The sequence below is a fragment of the Eubalaena glacialis genome, chromosome 1, assembly GCF_028564815.1.
Source record: "Eubalaena glacialis isolate mEubGla1 chromosome 1, mEubGla1.1.hap2.+ XY, whole genome shotgun sequence".
NCBI classification, from domain to species: domain Eukaryota; kingdom Metazoa; phylum Chordata; class Mammalia; order Artiodactyla; family Balaenidae; genus Eubalaena; species Eubalaena glacialis.
The window spans coordinates 186,263,098-186,282,054 of NC_083716.1; the positions used below are offsets into that span (position 1 = coordinate 186,263,098).

The following is an 18,957-nucleotide window of genomic DNA, read 5'->3' on the forward strand; positions in this document are numbered from 1 at the left end:
GGGCTATTTAAGTTCAAAACCCTTTCAGGACCAATTAGACCCTAGGCCCTCCTTACCCACAGTGCCTGCCCCAGCCAGCAAGGCTGCCCCACAAAATAGACGAGTAGGCGAAGTGAACTTACTGCTAAAATGCTTGGGCTCCGCTGGAGTTTATTGTAAGGACTGTACTTCGGCTTCAATGGTTTCCCTGCAACTCGATCCTTATGCCTTCTGCTAGAAATGTGCTGAAAAAAGTTTGATGCATTAGCTGAATCTACATGTGACTTTTATGCCATGTAAAATATATTTCCTAGACAGAGGTAGTTGGTTCCTCCATTCCCAGTTCTAGGTCCATGGTTCCATGGTGGTGTGGGTAAGATCACCACACTCTCTACATTAAGACTTGCTCCCCACTCTACTGTAACACCTCTCTCCCTTTCCTTTCTCTGTAGCACTCCTCCGACTTTGCCTGGTATTACCACCGTGACTAATGAGTCTGTCTCCCTAAGCAGATTTTGGGTCCTTGGAAGACGGGCTGAACATTTACTATCTTAGAAGTTCCTGCTCAACTGTAAGTTCCAGGTGACTGTTGTGCTCATTGGTCTCTAACACCAAGCCTAGAGTCTGACATATAGTAATAGTAGGTGCACAGATATTTGGTACTTTTTCTTCCACATAGCACCTGTATGTTGTATACCATAGGCATCCTATAAGGTTAGGAAATTTAACTGTGAGCAAAGTGAGAACCATTATATAGATTAGGAGATACATAGTCAAAGGGTGACCCCAAGCGACAGTGACTACTAATTCAGGATACATTACCTGTTTGAGCTGAATTTCTGAATTAACGTGAACATCACAGATTTCACAATGAAATGTCTTGTTCTGTAGTCCTGACCCCTTACTGCCATTCTGCATCTTTAATCTTGATCCAGGTCTAGGATAGGACTTAATTGGACCAGCCCCATTACGAGCTTCAACCATGGTCTTGTGTTTAGATCCTAAGACAGAAAGAAACATATATTAAATAGCTATTTACGGACTATATGAAGCTCTTGAAAAGTTTATCTTCAGGCTGAACTTCCCAATACTTTCTTTTAATGATGGTTTTAATGCTAATTATAGATTTAACACATTTTCACTGTAAAAAAAAAAGGGAAACCATCAGTATTATAATAAAGAAAATACAGAGAAGCATAAGAAAACAAACATTACCTCTGTTTTCACCACCCAGAGATAACCACTGTTATCCTTTTAGTGTATTTCTTTTCAGCTTCTTTTTTTGGTATACTGAAAAGTGTATTTTCAAAATTGGGATCATGCTAATTAAATATCCCGAAAATTTCACATATCAAATCATATACATATTTTCTTATAATTATACTTTAATGGCTGAGTAATATATTCTATCATATTGGGACTATAATTCGCTCAACATTTCCCTACTGAGGAAATATTAGGTTGTTTCCATTTTTTTCTCTTAGAAGAAGTGTGTTGCAGTGAACATTGTGCATAGATATTTGTCTTCATTTCCGTCACTTCATCATAATGAGTTTTGGGAAGTATTAGATGCTTTTGAGAAAATAAAGAACAGAACAAGTTTTATCCCCAACCTACTTTTGCCTTGCTGTTTCTAAAGTTGTCATATCGTACGTTTCTTAAAATCACTCCTTTGAATCAAAAAGGTAGAGAAGACTGAAGAAACCTAATGTTTGAACAACAAAAGATAAGGTATTCTGATGGGAAAAGGTGGATCTTGTTATAAACATTATTTAAATTTAAGCGATAGATGCTAACCTGTGTTGTGTGCCTCTAGCTGTGACAGGGAGTTCACAGCCACTTTGCATAGTGAACAATAAAGTAATTTTTTGGCTTTTTCTTCTTCTGATTCAGAAACAGTACCAGGAGCTCCGTTTGTGCTCTTGGAGGGAGAAGTGGCTGCTCCGGGTGGCAGGGGTGTTGTACCAGGTTTGAGGAGAAATGAGCCACCTTCAGAGCTTGATGCCTGACTGGAACTGCTGACTTTCAACTTCCCTTTATCTTCTAAGAGAGACACAGAGAGAGAATGTTAAGGCCTCATATACCATACAGACACAGACAAATTGACATAAAGGAATTAAAAATAGAAATCTGATTTCTAGATGTAGTTTTTAAAAAATTTTTATTTTATATTGGAGTACAGTTGATTTATCAATACAATGTTGTGTTAGTTTCAGGTGTACAGCAAAGTGATTCAGTTATACATGTACATGTATCCATTCTTTTTCAGATTCTTTTCCCATATAGGTTATTACTGGATACTGAGTAGAGTTCCCTGTGCTCTACAGTAGGTCCTTGTTGGTTATCTATTTTATATGTAGTAGTGTGTATATGTTAATCCCAACCTCCTAATATATCTCTCCCTGACCCCCCTTTCCCCTTTGGTAATCATGAGTTTGTTTTCTATGTGTAGTTTTTTTTCCCAGCGCAGATTTTAGTTCATTGAGCTTGATTGAAAAAGAACTCCATGGCATTGGTTTCTGTATCAGGTCACCCCAAGATCATGATGACTCACAAAAAATGACTTTGTTCTTCCACTTACAGCAGGTAACTTTCTGTCTGATATCCCTGAGTTGTAAATTACGTTCCTTTAATAGATAGGGAAACCAGCTACCTTCCAATCTGATTAAATGATATGATGGTAACATGAAATAAGACATGTAATGGTAGTTTCATTTGACTACTCATATTTTAATTATGACATGAACATAAAGTTAAAATTCAATTTTTACACCAAGTTAAATTTTAACCTTCAGGTGTAGGGCAGAGGCGAGGGAAGAAACATGGTTAATTTTGGTTATGATTAGTTAAGTTTTTGCTGCTCTTTGAATGGCAATGCGATTTATCCAAAAGACAAGATTTAAAGATTCCATTCATTATACTTATTAATTACTGCCAGTCTGAATCATAAGTTTTAAATAATGACATTAACCACAAGCACTATATGAGGATTAGCCAAATCATTTACAGACATCTTGGCATTTTGATCATGTAGCTACTAAATGTTTATAATCCTTGAGGCCCATGTGCAGGCTCTAAGAGGGGTCACAGTGACTTTAACAGAATCTAACACTTCACGGTTCATCTGCTATTCAAGACAGGCTCTGTTCAGTGGCTCCTTTGGGAAAGAAGCTGGAACTTCTAAGGCAACTGCAAAATCCATCACAAGTTTAATCCTAGTAGAGCCTTGCTCTTAGAAAATGTCTGTAGGTATGCTGATAAACTCTCATTAAGACAGAAAGGAGGACTTCCCTGGTGGCGAAGTGGTTAAGAGTCTGCCTGCCAATGCAGGGTACACAGGTTCGCTCACTGGTCCGGGAAGATCCCACATGCCGCGGAGCAGCTAAGCCCGTGCGCCACAGCTACTGAGCCTGCGCTCTAGAGCCCATGAGCCACAACTACCGAGCCCACGTGCCACAACTACTGAAGCCCACGCGCCTAGAGCCCGTGCTCTGCGACAAGAGAAGCCACCGCAATGAGAAGCCCGCGCACCGCACCAAAGAGTAGCCCCCACTCGCCGCAACTAGAGAAAGCCCACGTGCAGTAATGAAGACCCAATGCAGCAAAAAATAAATTAATTAATTAATTAAAAGAAGAAAAAAAAAAGAAAGGGAATTAAAACTGAAAATTTATTTGTTAATTGCCCTAGCTAACTTGGAACCATGTACCATGGACCTGGATGACCAAGAGGGAAGGAATGACGAGGGAAACAGCAGTGAGGTTCTGTGTGTCTCTTCTCTATGTGGGGCAAACCAACGCTTTCACACACATCAAAAGTGAGGGGCGATCATAATTTTACTTAATTGATTTAGGGATCAGCAATTGATTTCCATCCCTTTTTCCAAGCTGGATCCATCCATGTCAAGACTGGACATAGCAGGGATACTATAGATGAATTCCAGGTCTGGGTGGTGTTTGGAATAAAGGAATATTCAGATCCCTTTTAATCCTTGGTTTTCACAATCTATATTCCTTTTCAGCAAGTTTATTAAAACTTCAGGATGCCACAAAGTATGATGGAAAAGATCTCAGACTTTTACTAAACTGACCTCAATAGTATGAGAGAAAGAAGTAAAATCATTCTTCCTAAATGGTAGTAGTAAGTAAATTAGATTGAAGATTATTTCAGGCCTGGTACTCTCTTATCTATAAGGATCCCTCAGACTGAATCTGCAATTTTATAGATTGAAGATTGAAGATTGAAGAAGATTGAAGATTATTTCAGGCCTGGTACTCTCTTATCTATAAGGATCCCTCAGACTGAATCTGCAATTTTATAGAACTCACAAAGCAGCAAAATAATTCAGTAATCTTAAGATTTGCCCCTATGGAATTGCTCAGTTTTTTGTGATGGAATCTTAAGTTATTGCATAGCAAAATCTTTCCTGGCTTCAAGCATTTCATAAGATATTTTATATAAATTCGATCTAAAGAATCTGACATGTTTTAGATATTTACTCAGTCTTTTACTCATATCACTATTTTAATGTCCCTTATGTTCATCTCTCTCCTATACCCTTATATAGAATTTTATAATTTACAAAGTGCTATCACTTACATTATCCTTTTATCTCCTACAACTTGTGACTTGTGAAAAAGTTTCAAAAAACTTGTGAAAAAGATAAGGCTGACAAGGATTATTCTTACCTTAAAAATGTGGAAACTGAGGCTCATCAATATTAAATAATGCCCCACAGATTAGTAAGTAGCATAAATGAGCACGATATTTTCTCTAACTATTCACCATGTAATGTATTAATCTTCTTGCACAAAGAGAGGACTTTGTATGGCATTAACATTATAAAAGGCATACATTAGTCACCTGGAGATGTGAAAAAGCTGTTGCTTTGTTTTACTATTATAGTTTAGTTTTAAAGCATATTTGCCTTAAATGAAAATACCTACACTATTCAACAATCATCTGATTCAGGTTACATTGAGAAGACGACAGAATTTATCTTTTTCTCTATATCCCTATTTCTTTAAGAAAAAATACACAGATATCCTTTTTACATCTCCTTTTCAAAAGAGGTCATTTACTCATTAACAAATGCATATTAATAATATGCTAATTGCTGACAATGCGCTAGACACCGAAGAGGATAGTAAATAAAGTAGGTGTAGACTTTAAGAAAGTAATAGTTTAGCAGAGGAAATGGATAGTCATTCAGAGATCTTTGATTTATTATAGAAACTGGCAAGAGGCATGAGAGCATAGAATTGGAAGTAATTACTTTTGGTTAGGAAGAAAGACATTTTTCATAAAGGAAGTAGCATTCTGTCTAGGTTTTGAAGATGGGTTTTGAAGATCAGATTTAGATAAGTATAGAATAGGGTGAAAAGGAGTAGGAAGTGAATGGCTAGAAGTGGACATGTGAGGAAATGCTTAGGTGTTAGAAAGCTTGGGGTTTGCTGGTGAATACCTGGTAGGTGAGGATAGAAGATGGCAACAGGTGTAATGAGAGATACTATTATAAAGATGGACTGAGTCAGAAGGTAGAGAATATTTTAAAACTATTAAAGTAGATACTAAGGGTAGCTGGTTTCCTTTTAAAAAATATTAAGAGGTGTGGAGTGATTAAGATTTACATGATTTAACATTTAGATAAATTATGTTTTAGTTTTTATGCCCTGGATAGGTCAGAGTCTTAATCTTTGAGAATATTAGGAACGTATTTTGACTTTGGAAATGTGTAAATGGCTCCATCATATGCAGGTAATTCTGCTACTGGATTGATACTAGATAGTCAATAAGACTGATCCTAAAATCAGGAAAGTCCCTTATGCAATAATTTATTTAAATTGTGGCATTCTTTCTGGATCTGTAAACTTATAAGCATCAAAGCCTAATTTTATTATTTCTCATTTTAATTGTTTGATATTTTTATCAAAGTCCATTATATTATTTCTCTTCCCTTAGTGGCATTTTTAAAGCCTTCTTATTTTGTGTATTTGAAAGTTTAATTAATGTACTGTTTACTTCTGTTTCTTTTAATAAAGATGCATGTCATCTGGAACTTCTGGTTAATATGAATTCCATTTTCAAGTATTCCCTCACCTAATGTTAATTAGCAGGTCTTCTGAGAGTCTTAATTATTTCCTGATTACTCAAACACCTTTTCTAAGGTTTTATCCGACAGGATTTTGAAGCAAAATTTGCTAAGCTACATCAGAATTGCCCTTTGTAACAAATATCCATAATTTATTCATCCAAGTGAATTTAGTTCTTCAAAGTAGCCTTCTTGGGAGGTCCCACTCTGACTCACTTATTTTCCAAAGCCCTAAACATTTTGAAAATCTCTCTTTTTGGAACTGTTTTCATATCCAGTTGATAAACCAGGTGAAGGAAGTCCACTTTCAATATTTATGTGTCACTCTTATTTTTTACTCCAAAAATTTTACTCAAATTAACCCAGCTTTTAGCACTATTTCACTCAAATACAGCCTCAGAGCACTAATACCCTAACACAGAAGATGAAAAGAACATGCCAGAAGTCTGAAAGCAGTTTTCAGAAACTAATCCTGTTGGTAAATAGAAGAGTCATGTCCATTGATAGGTCTTAACTTTAAAAACAATTAAAATAATATTCTAACCACATCATAGATCTTATTTTGAAGTAGAACTTTGGAAGCTATAATCAAATTTTGATTTCACTTATGAAGTTTACTCTTGATTTAATGTTATCAATATAAGAAGTCTTTTCTAATCAGGTTTCAACAGTTTACTAACAGATACATATTTTATACAATAAATTTATGCTTGAATAGAAAATAAAGTCAGACAAACATTTAAAAAAATTAAAATCACCCATGATTCTATCATCTAAAATAAAAGTCAACAAACTTTTTCTGCAAAGCACCAGATGGTAAATATAGTGGGCTTTGTACGCCATACTGTCTCTGTTTCAACTTTGTACTGAACTTTGGTATTACAGTAGGAAAGCAGCTACTTGCACATGTGATTCAATAAACTCTTTTTACAAAAAATAGGCAGCAGGCTAGACTTAGCCTGCAGGTAGTAGTTTGCCAATCCTTGACCTGGAATGATTATGTTTTGATATCTATTACTCCACACTATTTTTTAAACAACAGTATATATGAATAGACAGAAACATAATATTCTGTAACTAACATTTGTTGCTTAGAAATAAATCAAGAATATCTTTCCATGTCAATAAATGTAGATAGAATTGGATCATGATTTATAAAACCAAATGATATTTACTTATATGGCTGTACTATAATTTATTCAACAAATCTTTTGATGTTTGGGTTATTCCTGGTTTGCACTTTTACTAATGTTAAAAAGTTACTGAGTGGGACTTCTATTGCCTCCATTTCATTCCCCCGTCAGACAACTTCAGGCCTTGGTGATCTGTCCCTCATACTAGGTGAGGTAGAGGAAAGGAAGGTTGGAGAGGGATGGGGCTGGGAATGGTTAGAACTCAAAGAACCTGCAACCTCAGTTTGGCATGGCTGAATGGGTTTTCTTTGGGTCAACAGGACATCTTGAAAGGTGGCCAGGCTTGAACCATGTTATTGGTACAGACACAAGAAGGCTGATGACCAGGACCCTGGCAGCAAGAGCCTGAGGAGTGGTGGGGACTGAAGAAGGATTGGAGGAACCACACGAAGACCTTACACATGGTCCTTGAGAAGCAACTGGACACCTACCATGCAGAAGGCATCAATGATTGTTCTTATGTACAACAACATTTGTCCTCCCCCCTTCCAATTACTTCTCCTATCCCTAAAAATTGGAAAGGGCAAGAATCAGAAATGATATGATGGGGAAGAAAGAAAGGGCGGGTTATGCCTCTTCCCGTGGTCCAACCTGAGCCAGGAGGAAGGGAGTATGCAACTGGGTAAGAGCCTAAAGTTTCAAATAAGACCGGACTTTCTGATATCTGACAGTGTCTTTGAGGAATGAGAAAGGAAGATTCAACAGAGTATCTAGGCAATCATGTTTGTACTCTGCTGAATTCACATATATTCAATAAACCATTTATATAAACAGCATTGTGTACAGACATCTCTGTATACTCGTCTGATAGTTTCCTCAGGACCTAAACTTTGAGGAGAAATTGCTGGGTCAGAAAGCATGTACATTTTTGAGCTTGTGATGCACATTGCCAAATTGCCCTCCAGATGGTTATACAAGTTAATACTCTTAGAGCTTTGTAAGAGATTGCTGGCTTCCCTGTTCCTTTACCAGCCTAAACGTCCATTGTTTTTGCCAATCTGACAGATGTAATACAGTATCTCACTGCCAGTTTGATTTACATTTATTTTTATTCTAAACAGATTTGAATACCTTTTCATAAGATTAATGACGATTTGTGTTTCAAAGTAATTTTTTAAAAAATTCTTAATTCTAAAAGGGAACAAAACTCTTGAACTACGTGCATTTTTGGAAGTTAAAATTTTTACACTAGATAAGTAAACTTTACCATAATAACAAGCTTCCTTTTATACACAACTAATATATATATGTGGGTGTGTGTATTCTATTCAAGTATAGTTGATTTACAATGTTGTGTTAGTTTCAGGTGTCCAGCAAAGTGATTCAGTTATACATACGTATATATCTATTCCTTTTCAGATTCTTTTCCCTTATAGGTTATTACAAAATATTGAGTATAGTTCCTTGTGCTGGACAGTAGGTCCTCATTGGTTATCTATTTTACATATAGTAGTGTGTATATGTTAATCTCGAACTCCTAGTTTATCCCCCCTTTTCCCCTTTGGTAACCATTAGTTTGTTTTCTACGTCTGTATACACAACTAATACTGTTAAGTTGGTTGGAGCATGGTTCTTAGAAGCTGAATTCAGGGGCTCGATCCTTATTTCAAGAAGTTTGCTTTTATGTAGAACAAAAAAAAAATGGCCGAATAGCTGCTCCAGGCAGTTATATCTCAGAGTGATAGTAAAAGCAGCAATAATAATCACAAATTAATAGCTGACACTAATTGAATACTCACTATAGACCAAGCAGTATGGTAAGAACTTATATTCATTATCTCACTTATTTTTCATATACTCTAATGAGGTAGACATTTTACTATCTGTACCTTTTTATTTCTTTTTTATTGAGGTATAACTTATATACTGTAAGGTACATAAATTTTAATGAATTTATACATAGGTATACGTTTGTGTAAACATAGATATAAAGAAGATATAATATATTGATATATAAGATATAAAGATATAGAATGTTTCTACCACCCTAGAAGGCTCCATTGAGCCCCCAATCAGTTGATACTCCCCCTCTCCTCAAAGATAACCATCATTCTTATCTCTATCAATTTAGATCAGTTTTGCCTATTTTTGAACTTCATATAAATGGAATCACCCAGTATATATTATTTTATGCCTGGCTTCTTTCACACAACATTATGTCTATGAGATTCATCCATATTGTTGCACATAGAAGTTTGTATTTTTCCTAATGGCCGGATAGTATACATTGTATGACTATGCTACAATTTATTTATCTACTTTACTATTGATGAGCATTTGAAATGTTTCAGTTTTCAGTTTTTGGCTATTTTGAGTAATGCTACTATAAATATTCTTATACATGTTTTTGGTAGACATAGATACTCACTTATGTTATCTATATCTATGTCTATATAGATATATATATCTTTAGTAGATTCTGAAGAGTTTTCCAAAATGGTAGTACTGATTTATATTTCTACCAGCAATGTGTGAGAATACCAATTGTTCCACATTTGCTCTAACAAATAGTATCAGTGTTTTCAGTCCTTTTGATTTTAGCAGTTCTGGTGGAGTTGTGATGGTACCCTCTTTTGGTTTTAATTTGTATTTCCCTAATGACTAATGATATGGAACACCTTTGCATATTTTTATAGGCTAATTGTATATCGTCTTTTGTGAAGTGCTTGGTCAAATCTTTAGCCCATTTTTTAAAAAGTAGATTCTCAGCTTTTTTCTTATTGATTTATAGGAATTCTTTATATAGTCCAAACAGGAGTCCTTTGTCACATACATGTATTTCAAATCATCTCCCAGGTAGTGGTATGCTTTTCTCTCTCAAAATGTATTGTAACTACAATTGTTCAAAAAGAAAAACAACCAAGGCTTGGACAGATTAAGTTACTTCCCACAGGTCATTGAATTACTAAATGGTAGAGCATGGATTCAAATACAGTCTTCTGAATCCTGAGGCAGTGCTTCTTATTGCTCTTCTGTTTTGAGGGAGTAGAGACTAAGAATGCTAAATCGCAGTAATACTTTCTTTTTTTTTTTTTTTAAATTTATTTATTTTTGGCTGTGTTGGGTCTTCGTTTCCGTGCGAGGGCTTTCTCTAGTTGCGGTGAGCGGGGGCCACTCTTCATCGCGGTGCGCGGGCCTCTCACTGTCACGGCCTCTCTTGTTGCGGAGCACAGGCTCCAGACGCGCAGGCTCAGTAGTTGTGGCTCAAGGGCCTAGTTGCTCCGCGGCATGTGGGATCCTCCCAGACCAGGGCTCGAACCCGTGTCCCCTGCATTGGCAGGCAGATTCTCAACCACTGCGCCAACAGGGAAGCCCAGTAATACTTTCCTGAAGGCCTGACACTGTTGAATAAAGCTGAGTGGATGGTATTATCTTTGTATATCTTTGTTAAATGATGCCATGCAAAGCATAGCACATTATAGGCAAAACTTGCTGAGAACCAGACAAATAAATGTTTTAATACAGTTTCTTTAAGGTTGCAACTTCGCATGTAACCTAGGAAAGCAAAAGACAATAGCTTTTAAAGAAGGCATTTCAAGCAAAACTTTGCTTAGGTGTTTTTTCTTCTTTGAGTTCTCACTTCTTGGCTAATTTCCCAACAAAGAAGGTCTCTGATTCTCTATGTGAAGTAAAAATTTCCTTGCATTTTTGCTTTTGATAACACATGTCTTGACTTATTAAGCTGTACAAATTACAACTACTAATAGGTATCATTTTCTGCCACTGAGAAATGGCAAAGATTTAAAAATTGTAAGCGAGGGGAAGATAAGATATAGCACCTGTTTGACGGGAGTATAAAGCAGCATAACCATTCTGAGACATATGTGAAGTTCATACCATTTCACCAAGTAAGTCCTATCTAAGAATATATCATAAGGAAATAACCATCTATCTATGCAACAAATTTAATAATTATTGCATACCTGTGATGTGGTATACACTATTCTACGCTCTGAAGTTAGAGGTGAAAATATATGTGTATAATATATACCAAATCTCTTACTCAATGAAATTAATTATCTAGTGGGAAAGGCAGAAAAGTATATATGTATATTTACACATATACACATATGCTTTTGTTATATATACATTTATAAAATATATTTTGAATATATATAAGCATGTATAAAACATGTTTATATTTTACATATTATATATAATCATATAAAATTATATATAAAATATATGTGTATAATATATACATATATGTATATATCATATGTATACATATATGATATATATGATATATATGTGTGTAATACATACATATATATGCATATATGTGTGTGTGTGTGTGTATATATATATATATAGTCTCATAGTATTAAGTGCGCTAAGAAGAAAAATAAAGCATGGCATGGTAATAGAGTCAGTTCAAGCCTGTCTGAAGAGGTAATATTTGACAGACACTTGAATGAAATAACAGGAATTCTGGGAAGAAGAGCATTCCAGGAAGAAAGCATAGCAAGTACAAAAACCTTGAAATGAAACAAGCAAGATCAAGGTGAGTGGGAAGAGGGTGAATGCGGGCTGTGAGGTGAAGGAGCTGACCAGGGGCGAGATCACATACAGTCTGGTAAAGCATGAGAGAAATCTGGATGTAATCTGTGATTTCGGAGCAGGAGAGAGAGGTGATCTGAGTCACGTTTTCATAGGATCATTTTGACTGCTATGTGGAGAAGAGCTTGTGCAAGAATAACCACACGGAGATGAGTTTGGAGCCTAATGTAGCTGTCCACAGGGAGCCGATGGTGGCTTGGACCAGGGTGGTAGTAGAAAACTGAGCAGTACATTCAGGATATATTTGTGGGTAGAAACAACCAGACTTACCGACTGATTAGATGTGGGGTATCAGAGAAAGAGAGGAATCAAGGATTACTACCAAGGTTTTGCCATGAATACTTGGTGAATGGTGGTGGTATCATTCACTGAGATTAGAGATAATGGTATTTAGGATGGTAACCAAACTTCCTGGTCTGTCAGCCAGGAAAACTTGGCTATGCCTAATTCCACTCCTGACTAATAAACCTCAAGCAAGTGACTTAAGTGATTGGTGCCTTAATCTGAAAATGTGCCAAATACTACCATTTTCTCCTCGGGCTCTAAGAACCAAGAAGATCGTAAAGGTGGGGCAAGGGCTTCAGGTGGATGACACAATGAAAGGTAATAGTTTGGGGGCCTAAGCTCAAGTGACTCACAGTTAATGCTAATGAGATCAAGGTCATGGGTTCTGTTCCATACTTGGGCTGTGGATATCTAAATCCGTGTCTTTTGACTGAAAAAAAAATGTGTACCAGTCTTTTTTTTTTTTTTTTAAATTAAATAATTAATTAATTAATTTATGGCTGTGTTGGGTCTTAGTTTCTGTGCGAGGGCTTTCTCTAGTTGCGGCAAGTGGGGGCCACTCTTCATCGCGGTGTGCGGGCCTCTCACTATCGCGGCCTCTCTTGTTGCGGAGCACAGGCTCCAGACGCGCAGGCTCAGTAATTGTGGCTCACGGGCCTAGTTGCTCCGCGGCATGTGGGATCTTCCCAGACCAGGGCTCGAACCCGTGTACCCTGCATTGGCAGGCAGACTCTCAACCACTGCGCCACCAGGGAAGCCCTGTGTACCAGTCTTTACAAGTAAATCACCACAACTGGACAATCTGAGCTCACACCCCAGGCCCTAAAGCAATGATTAAAATTTTTAATTTTTTAGGAGCAATATTATTCATTCATTTGCATATTATTTTTATCATTATGGTTTTAAAAGACATAAATTTTGAATAGAGTTTTAATATGTGTATTTTGCTTTCAGTGAAAATGCAACAGGTTTTCCGTTTATTGTGTAGTCATCTACCATTTGTCAGAGAGTTTTCGAAAAACTATGAGCCTTGTTCATTGACACCTACCAACGTCTTTCCAAGATGAGCGTTCCAGAATATCAAAGGAGTTCCAAAACTTGAGAAAAGTGCTCAGGAAACCAAGGCTACAATTTCAAGAGAATCATACTTTGTGCTTTCTGAGGTCACTGAAGGATACTGCTTGTCAGTTTTTACAATAATTTTCCTTTTTATACTTAGTATTGTACTAAAAGGATTAGGCAACAGAGACATGCAGTGAAAGGACTGCTGGTCATTTTCTTTCCTGTTTTCGCAAGCACCTTGTCTAGCATCTCATTATTATTTCAAAAAACAAAGCAATGCCCAGATTACTGCTCAACACTCGTTAAAGCAAGTTAGTTCACTTTGATACGGAATTCTGAAATCATTCTCTTCTGCTTTATCTTCCTACTTTCTCAGTAATGAGAAATTAATGGGTGTCAGTCAGAGGACCTACCTACCTTTTTTTTTAAAATCTACTATTATTATTATTATTTTAGGGTCTTCGGTTGCTGCACGCAGGATCTTTCTGTTGAGGTGTGCAGGCTTCTCTCTAGTTGTGGCGTGTGGGCTCTGTAGTTGTGGCACGTGGGCTCTAGAGCGCACAGGCTTAGTTGCCCAGAGGCACATGGGATGTTAGTTCCCTGATCAGGGATCGAACCCGCATCCCCTGCATTGGAAGGCAGATTCTTAACCACTGGAACACCAGGGAAGTCCCCAGAGGACCTACTTTCTTAGTGTGGTCTTGCGAGGAATGAAGCTGAAAAGCCTATGGGGCTCTGCACCAGACAAAGAAACACTGCAAACCTGTATGTATGTCAACTCGTGTGCTGCAGAAGACTTCTTAAGCCTTTGCCTCACTTGTCTCCTCCTTATCTACACTTTGACACAGTACAAGTGATAGAAACCACTAACTGATGACAGATATTTTAAAGTTTAAGGTAGAATTCTACTAAGATAGGTAATGGATTTGCAGGGGGAAAATAAAGCAGCAGCACATGAGCTGCAAGATGAATAAGCCTGTTTGGTACCTTGGAGTTCTTTGCAAAACAAAATGTAATTAGAGATGTACGGACGCTAGAGCATCATCGCTATATCAGTGGATGCACAAAGAAAGGAGGATTCATTTGTAGTCTAACAGGACTGCACCTGTTAAAAGAGTAGGAAGAAAAGAACTACATTGCAGATAATGTTCAGATTATAACAGATAGTTTGCCTCCCTTTATTTATTAGATGTTTTCTTGGAAGGTGATATGCAAAAAGATCTTGGAAAATTTAGTAATAATTTGAATGCACCATTTAAAAGATGTTTTTGAAAGCAGAGCTCTTTTGGTAATGCAATAACCACACACACTTATTTTTAAATTCTGTAAACTTACAGATTAGATTTGCTTAATTAGAAACATATACAGTGAAAAATTTATATACCTGGAGAACAGGTCAATAAATCAGACAAGTGGGAAAACAGTGATACTATAAGGGAAATATACACAGTCAGTCAGCTTCCCCATGGAAGCTTTACCCTTTTTCTTAAGTCCTCTATTAATACTGCAAATCTCTCATGAGCAAATGTCTGGTCTCCTATTTCTTTTTTTTTTTTTTTAACATCTTTATTGGAGTATAATTGCTTTACAATGGTGTGTTAGTTTCTGCTTTATAACCAAGTGAATCAGTTATACATATACATATGTTCCCATATCTCTTCCCTCTTGCGTCTCCCTCCCTCCCACCCTCCCTATCCCACCCCTCTAGGTGGTCACAAAGCACCGAGCTGATCTCCCTGTGCTATGCGGCTGCTTCCCACTAGCTATGTATTTTACATTTGGTAGTGTATATATGTCCATGCCACTCTCTCACCCTGTCACATCTTACCCTTCCCCCTCCCCATATCCTCAAGTCCATTTTCTAGTAGGTCTGTGTCTTTATTCCCGTCTTGCCACTAGGTTCTTCTGGTCTCCTATTTCTGAGGGAAATGGGGAAGCTCGATGAGTTTACCACTGATGTTACAGTTTCTTCCCTCTGCACCTATTTTGTTTGCATCTCTGAGGAAAAGGTATCTGCTTCCACCTGGACTCTCTATCTTTTAAATCTTGTCTATCTTTCCTATAGCTCTAACTACTTTGTTTCTACGGGGTTCTTTCTGTTTACAAAATGCTAAAACTTCCATGTTCCAAAGTCTTTCCCTAACTTGGTTCACTCCTAGAATTTTCCATTTGCCTTCTCTTTGGCGCTGAATTTGAAGTGGTCCTGTGAGGTGGCTCTTTCCACTTCCTCTCTTCCTGTCCATCCTTATCCTCCTGCAAAAGCCAGGGGTCTCTCTTCAGTCTTCTCTTGCACTGGGCACAAGTTCCTTCCTGAAATGCTCTCCCCACTTGATGTCCACAACTCTGCCCTTGCCTGGTTCTCCTTCAGCCTCAAGAAAAGCTCATTCCAGGACCTGTTCAACAGCTCCTATTCTTCTGTCTGCCCCTAAGTGTTGGCATTCCCCAAGGTCACTTCTTGTCCTCTTCTTGAGCATTATGTGATCTAATTCACTCCAATGACTTCCTCTACTACATTGACATAGATTCCTAAATCCACAGGTGAAATCTCTACCTTCCTCACAGACTCAAGACCCCCTTTTCCCTAACAGTCTGTGGGACATCTTTTTCTAGATGTTTCCTGGGTATTTCAAACTCAACATGACTGATACTGAATGGATGAACTGCTCCACATAGGGACCCGTCCAAGCAGTCCCCATATCAACTGATGACATTACAGTTGTATATTAGAATTGTCAGCAAAGACTCTTGAATTCTCCCCTCTTTTATTCTTCCCTCCTTCTACATTTAATGAATGACCAAAGTTTATTGATACTATCTTCTAAATACCTCTTCTATCAGTCTTATTCACATTTTCATCCAGCAGACATTTATTCAGCATCTACCATGTGCCCACTGCCTCACTTCAGGCCCTCATTTATTCTCCCTGGTTTATCATAAAACGTCTTTATAGGTCTTGTTACTTCTAGTCTACTCTCCAAGTCTTTCCCCCTCCTTCCCTGCTCTATGTTCTCAATAATCCTTTTCATATAATTATATTTTGATCTTATATTAACTATAATTTTTTCACACTTTCACACATTTTGTCCTGGCAATTTATTACCAGGATAGAGATATTCTTGCATCCTAGAAAAATATCTTAATTCAATTTGGGGCCCAGTATACAGAAAACCATAGGTGGGCAATAAATTTGTTGAAATAAGGAATGTTCAATTCATTGCAGTGCTTTCTAGCCTCACAAGTAAAAATACTAGAAAAATTCACTGTTAATAGCTGAATCATAACTAGTAAAATGAATATAGATAGAACAGATAAATACATTTCATCTGTTGATTATGTAAAATACTTGTATTATTGTTTCCAAAGATTATATATATATATACATATATATATATATATGTATATATATATATTTATATGCAAGCAATCAATATTTAATGTCTTTTGAGGTTGAAACAATTCTCTTAAGAATGACATCTCCTTGAAGTGTACTAGGACAGAGGCATAACAACAAACACATTCCTTTTTGCCAGGTCCACTATTTTGAGGTTTGATAAAATGAACAAATCTATGGATTTCATTATCTCCTTTACTAAGAATCCTATACAAACTTACATATAAATATTAAGCATGTACCTTTGCCAGAAAATCTAAAGTATATGTGAAAACACAAATATCACAAAAGTATAGCCAGTCCTCTTTGCAACTTAACTGATGTCCTGGTCTCTGGCAATGTATCTCATGGGTTTTATGTTTGGAAACTCATCAGAGGTTTGTAGCCCAACAACCCACCTGACCAATGTTGTAAGCAGTCAGTAACAAATTACATCGTACTATATTCATCTGAGTTATCAACAATTACACAATCGATATATTTATGCAATAATGTTCTTCAAGAAATTCCAAGTACTATGTCTTGTGGTATTATTTAATTTTCCCCACCCTTTAGATAACAGATGTCCATCACTGAAGGTGTCATTATGCAGGCTTTGTACCTTAGTGATGATACCACTCATGACCAACCCAAATCTCCAAGGCACATAACCTTTAGCAGGTGGCCTGAGACTGACCCAGTATACTGGAGGTCCTTTAGTCACCCATTTACGCCTCCTCCAACTAGATGCCTCATTTAGACTTGATGTAATTCCAAGTGTCCCCAAGGGTTACCCACATAGTATAGTATTGTCTGACTTATCTCACAACACCTGCTATTTAGCTCACTTGCTTTGATAGTCACAGGAGTTCTTGTTGGAAAATGTTTGATCTCAATGCCCCACTTGAGGGTGAATTGCTGGACCACTTTGGAAATGGAAAGAATTCTCTATATGGCTTATGCCATTTTGCAGATGTGGAAAACAAAGCAAAGGACTTGCATGACAATCCCAGAAACATCAAGAAGTCAAGGACTGACAATGGAAATTAAAGCTAGTTTTTGAAATTCTCAGAGCACTAAAATATTATACATTGGGCCAATTTGATGCTGGTGGGCCCTTCCCATCCAATGCCATGTTATCATGCCTCTAGCTAAATTCCAGAAACCCTGTCTCTGCAAGCATGGTTTATCACCATGAAGCTTGCTAATTCCTAATTAACTATGTTGATGTCTAATTTTCATATCTTGGCCTTCAGACTAACCCTGGAAGCAGGGGAAATTATCTATAAATGAAAATGACTCTATTGAATCAGAATCTGTATGCCCTTATGTTAAAAAAACAAAAAAGCTTATTTATTTTAAGTAACTTAGGACCCATGAAAGTCAGGTGACTAATTTCGTAAGTTCAAAACAGGTCCTGTGCTGTAATTTTCTGCCAGTCTCAATCCTGACCTAGGGTATCCCTGCCCTTTCCATATGAAAGTCTAAGTCAATCAGATTCTCACCATTGGGCTACACCCTGCAGTGATTTTGGGGCCCAGTGAAATGACAGTCATTACCCTCCTTGTCTGAGTACCACATGACAACTGCCCCATTGTCCCTTGTGCCACTTTGTTGGAGAGCAGAAGCTGCCAGTCTCACACTCGGATAAAACAGTGGCATCTCCAAATATCTCCATGTTGGAAACTGGCAGCCTACACTCTGTATCAGTGAGCTGGCACTGACATTAGTGAACTTGTCACTTCTAAGCAAGCACAAAAGAGGGCTTGTTCGCTAGAGCTTGAATCTAATGAACAGCTTTCTCCTATTTTGTATAGTTTTCCAGCCATTTGACTTGTACAATAGAGAAATCATATTTCAACTTCTTCAGGTTGAAAAATTGTCCCTTTTCTGATTTGTCACCAAGAGATGAGGAACAGTTATTTCTGAGGCAGCTTTATTATGGAATATAGAATAAGTAACTCATGTCACTCAAATCAAATCCCTCAGGGAGTAGGTCCAGTAGCGACTCAAAAGCCAGGAATAAGATTAAAAACTAATTTTCTAGGTGGAATGAAGAGCAGGTTCTTTTTCTTCTAAACTAATGGCCCTTCACAGAGGAAACATTCACAAGGTACAAGGGAAACATTTGAATTCTGCTCCTCCCACCTTCTTCCTCTCTAGACGCAGACTTTAGGGTTTAGCTTTGATGCTCCAGGCAGGGTGACGCTCACACTGTCAATGGAAAGGTCAGCCTGAGAGGTATTGAGGAAACTGAGTCTCTCATCTAAAAAAATATATCTTTATCTAATAGAGAAAATATTTTAAAAATTACTGTCAGCCAACAAGTTTATTGCCTCAGGCTGCTTCCAGGGAGATAGGGAGATGGGCTTTTACTCTTTATGGACCTAACTGGGTACTGCCTGCCCTAATGAGACTA

General features: G+C 37.3%; 1 protein-coding gene across 4 annotated transcripts in view; it reads right to left on the reverse strand.

Annotated features, from left to right (window-relative positions):
* ZNF385B (zinc finger protein 385B) overlaps nt 1–18,957 on the reverse strand; it is a 322,915-nt gene that overhangs the window by 2,310 nt on the left and 301,648 nt on the right. For all 4 annotated transcript variants that reach the window (XM_061202700.1, XM_061202715.1, XM_061202707.1 and 1 more), the window contains exons 6-8: nt 1,777–2,022; nt 802–980; nt 123–224 (exon numbers count right to left, since the gene is read on the reverse strand). In XM_061202700.1, coding sequence (XP_061058683.1) covers nt 123–224; nt 802–980; nt 1,777–2,022 — 527 coding nt within the window. The remainder of the gene's footprint in view (nt 1–122; nt 225–801; nt 981–1,776; nt 2,023–18,957) is intronic.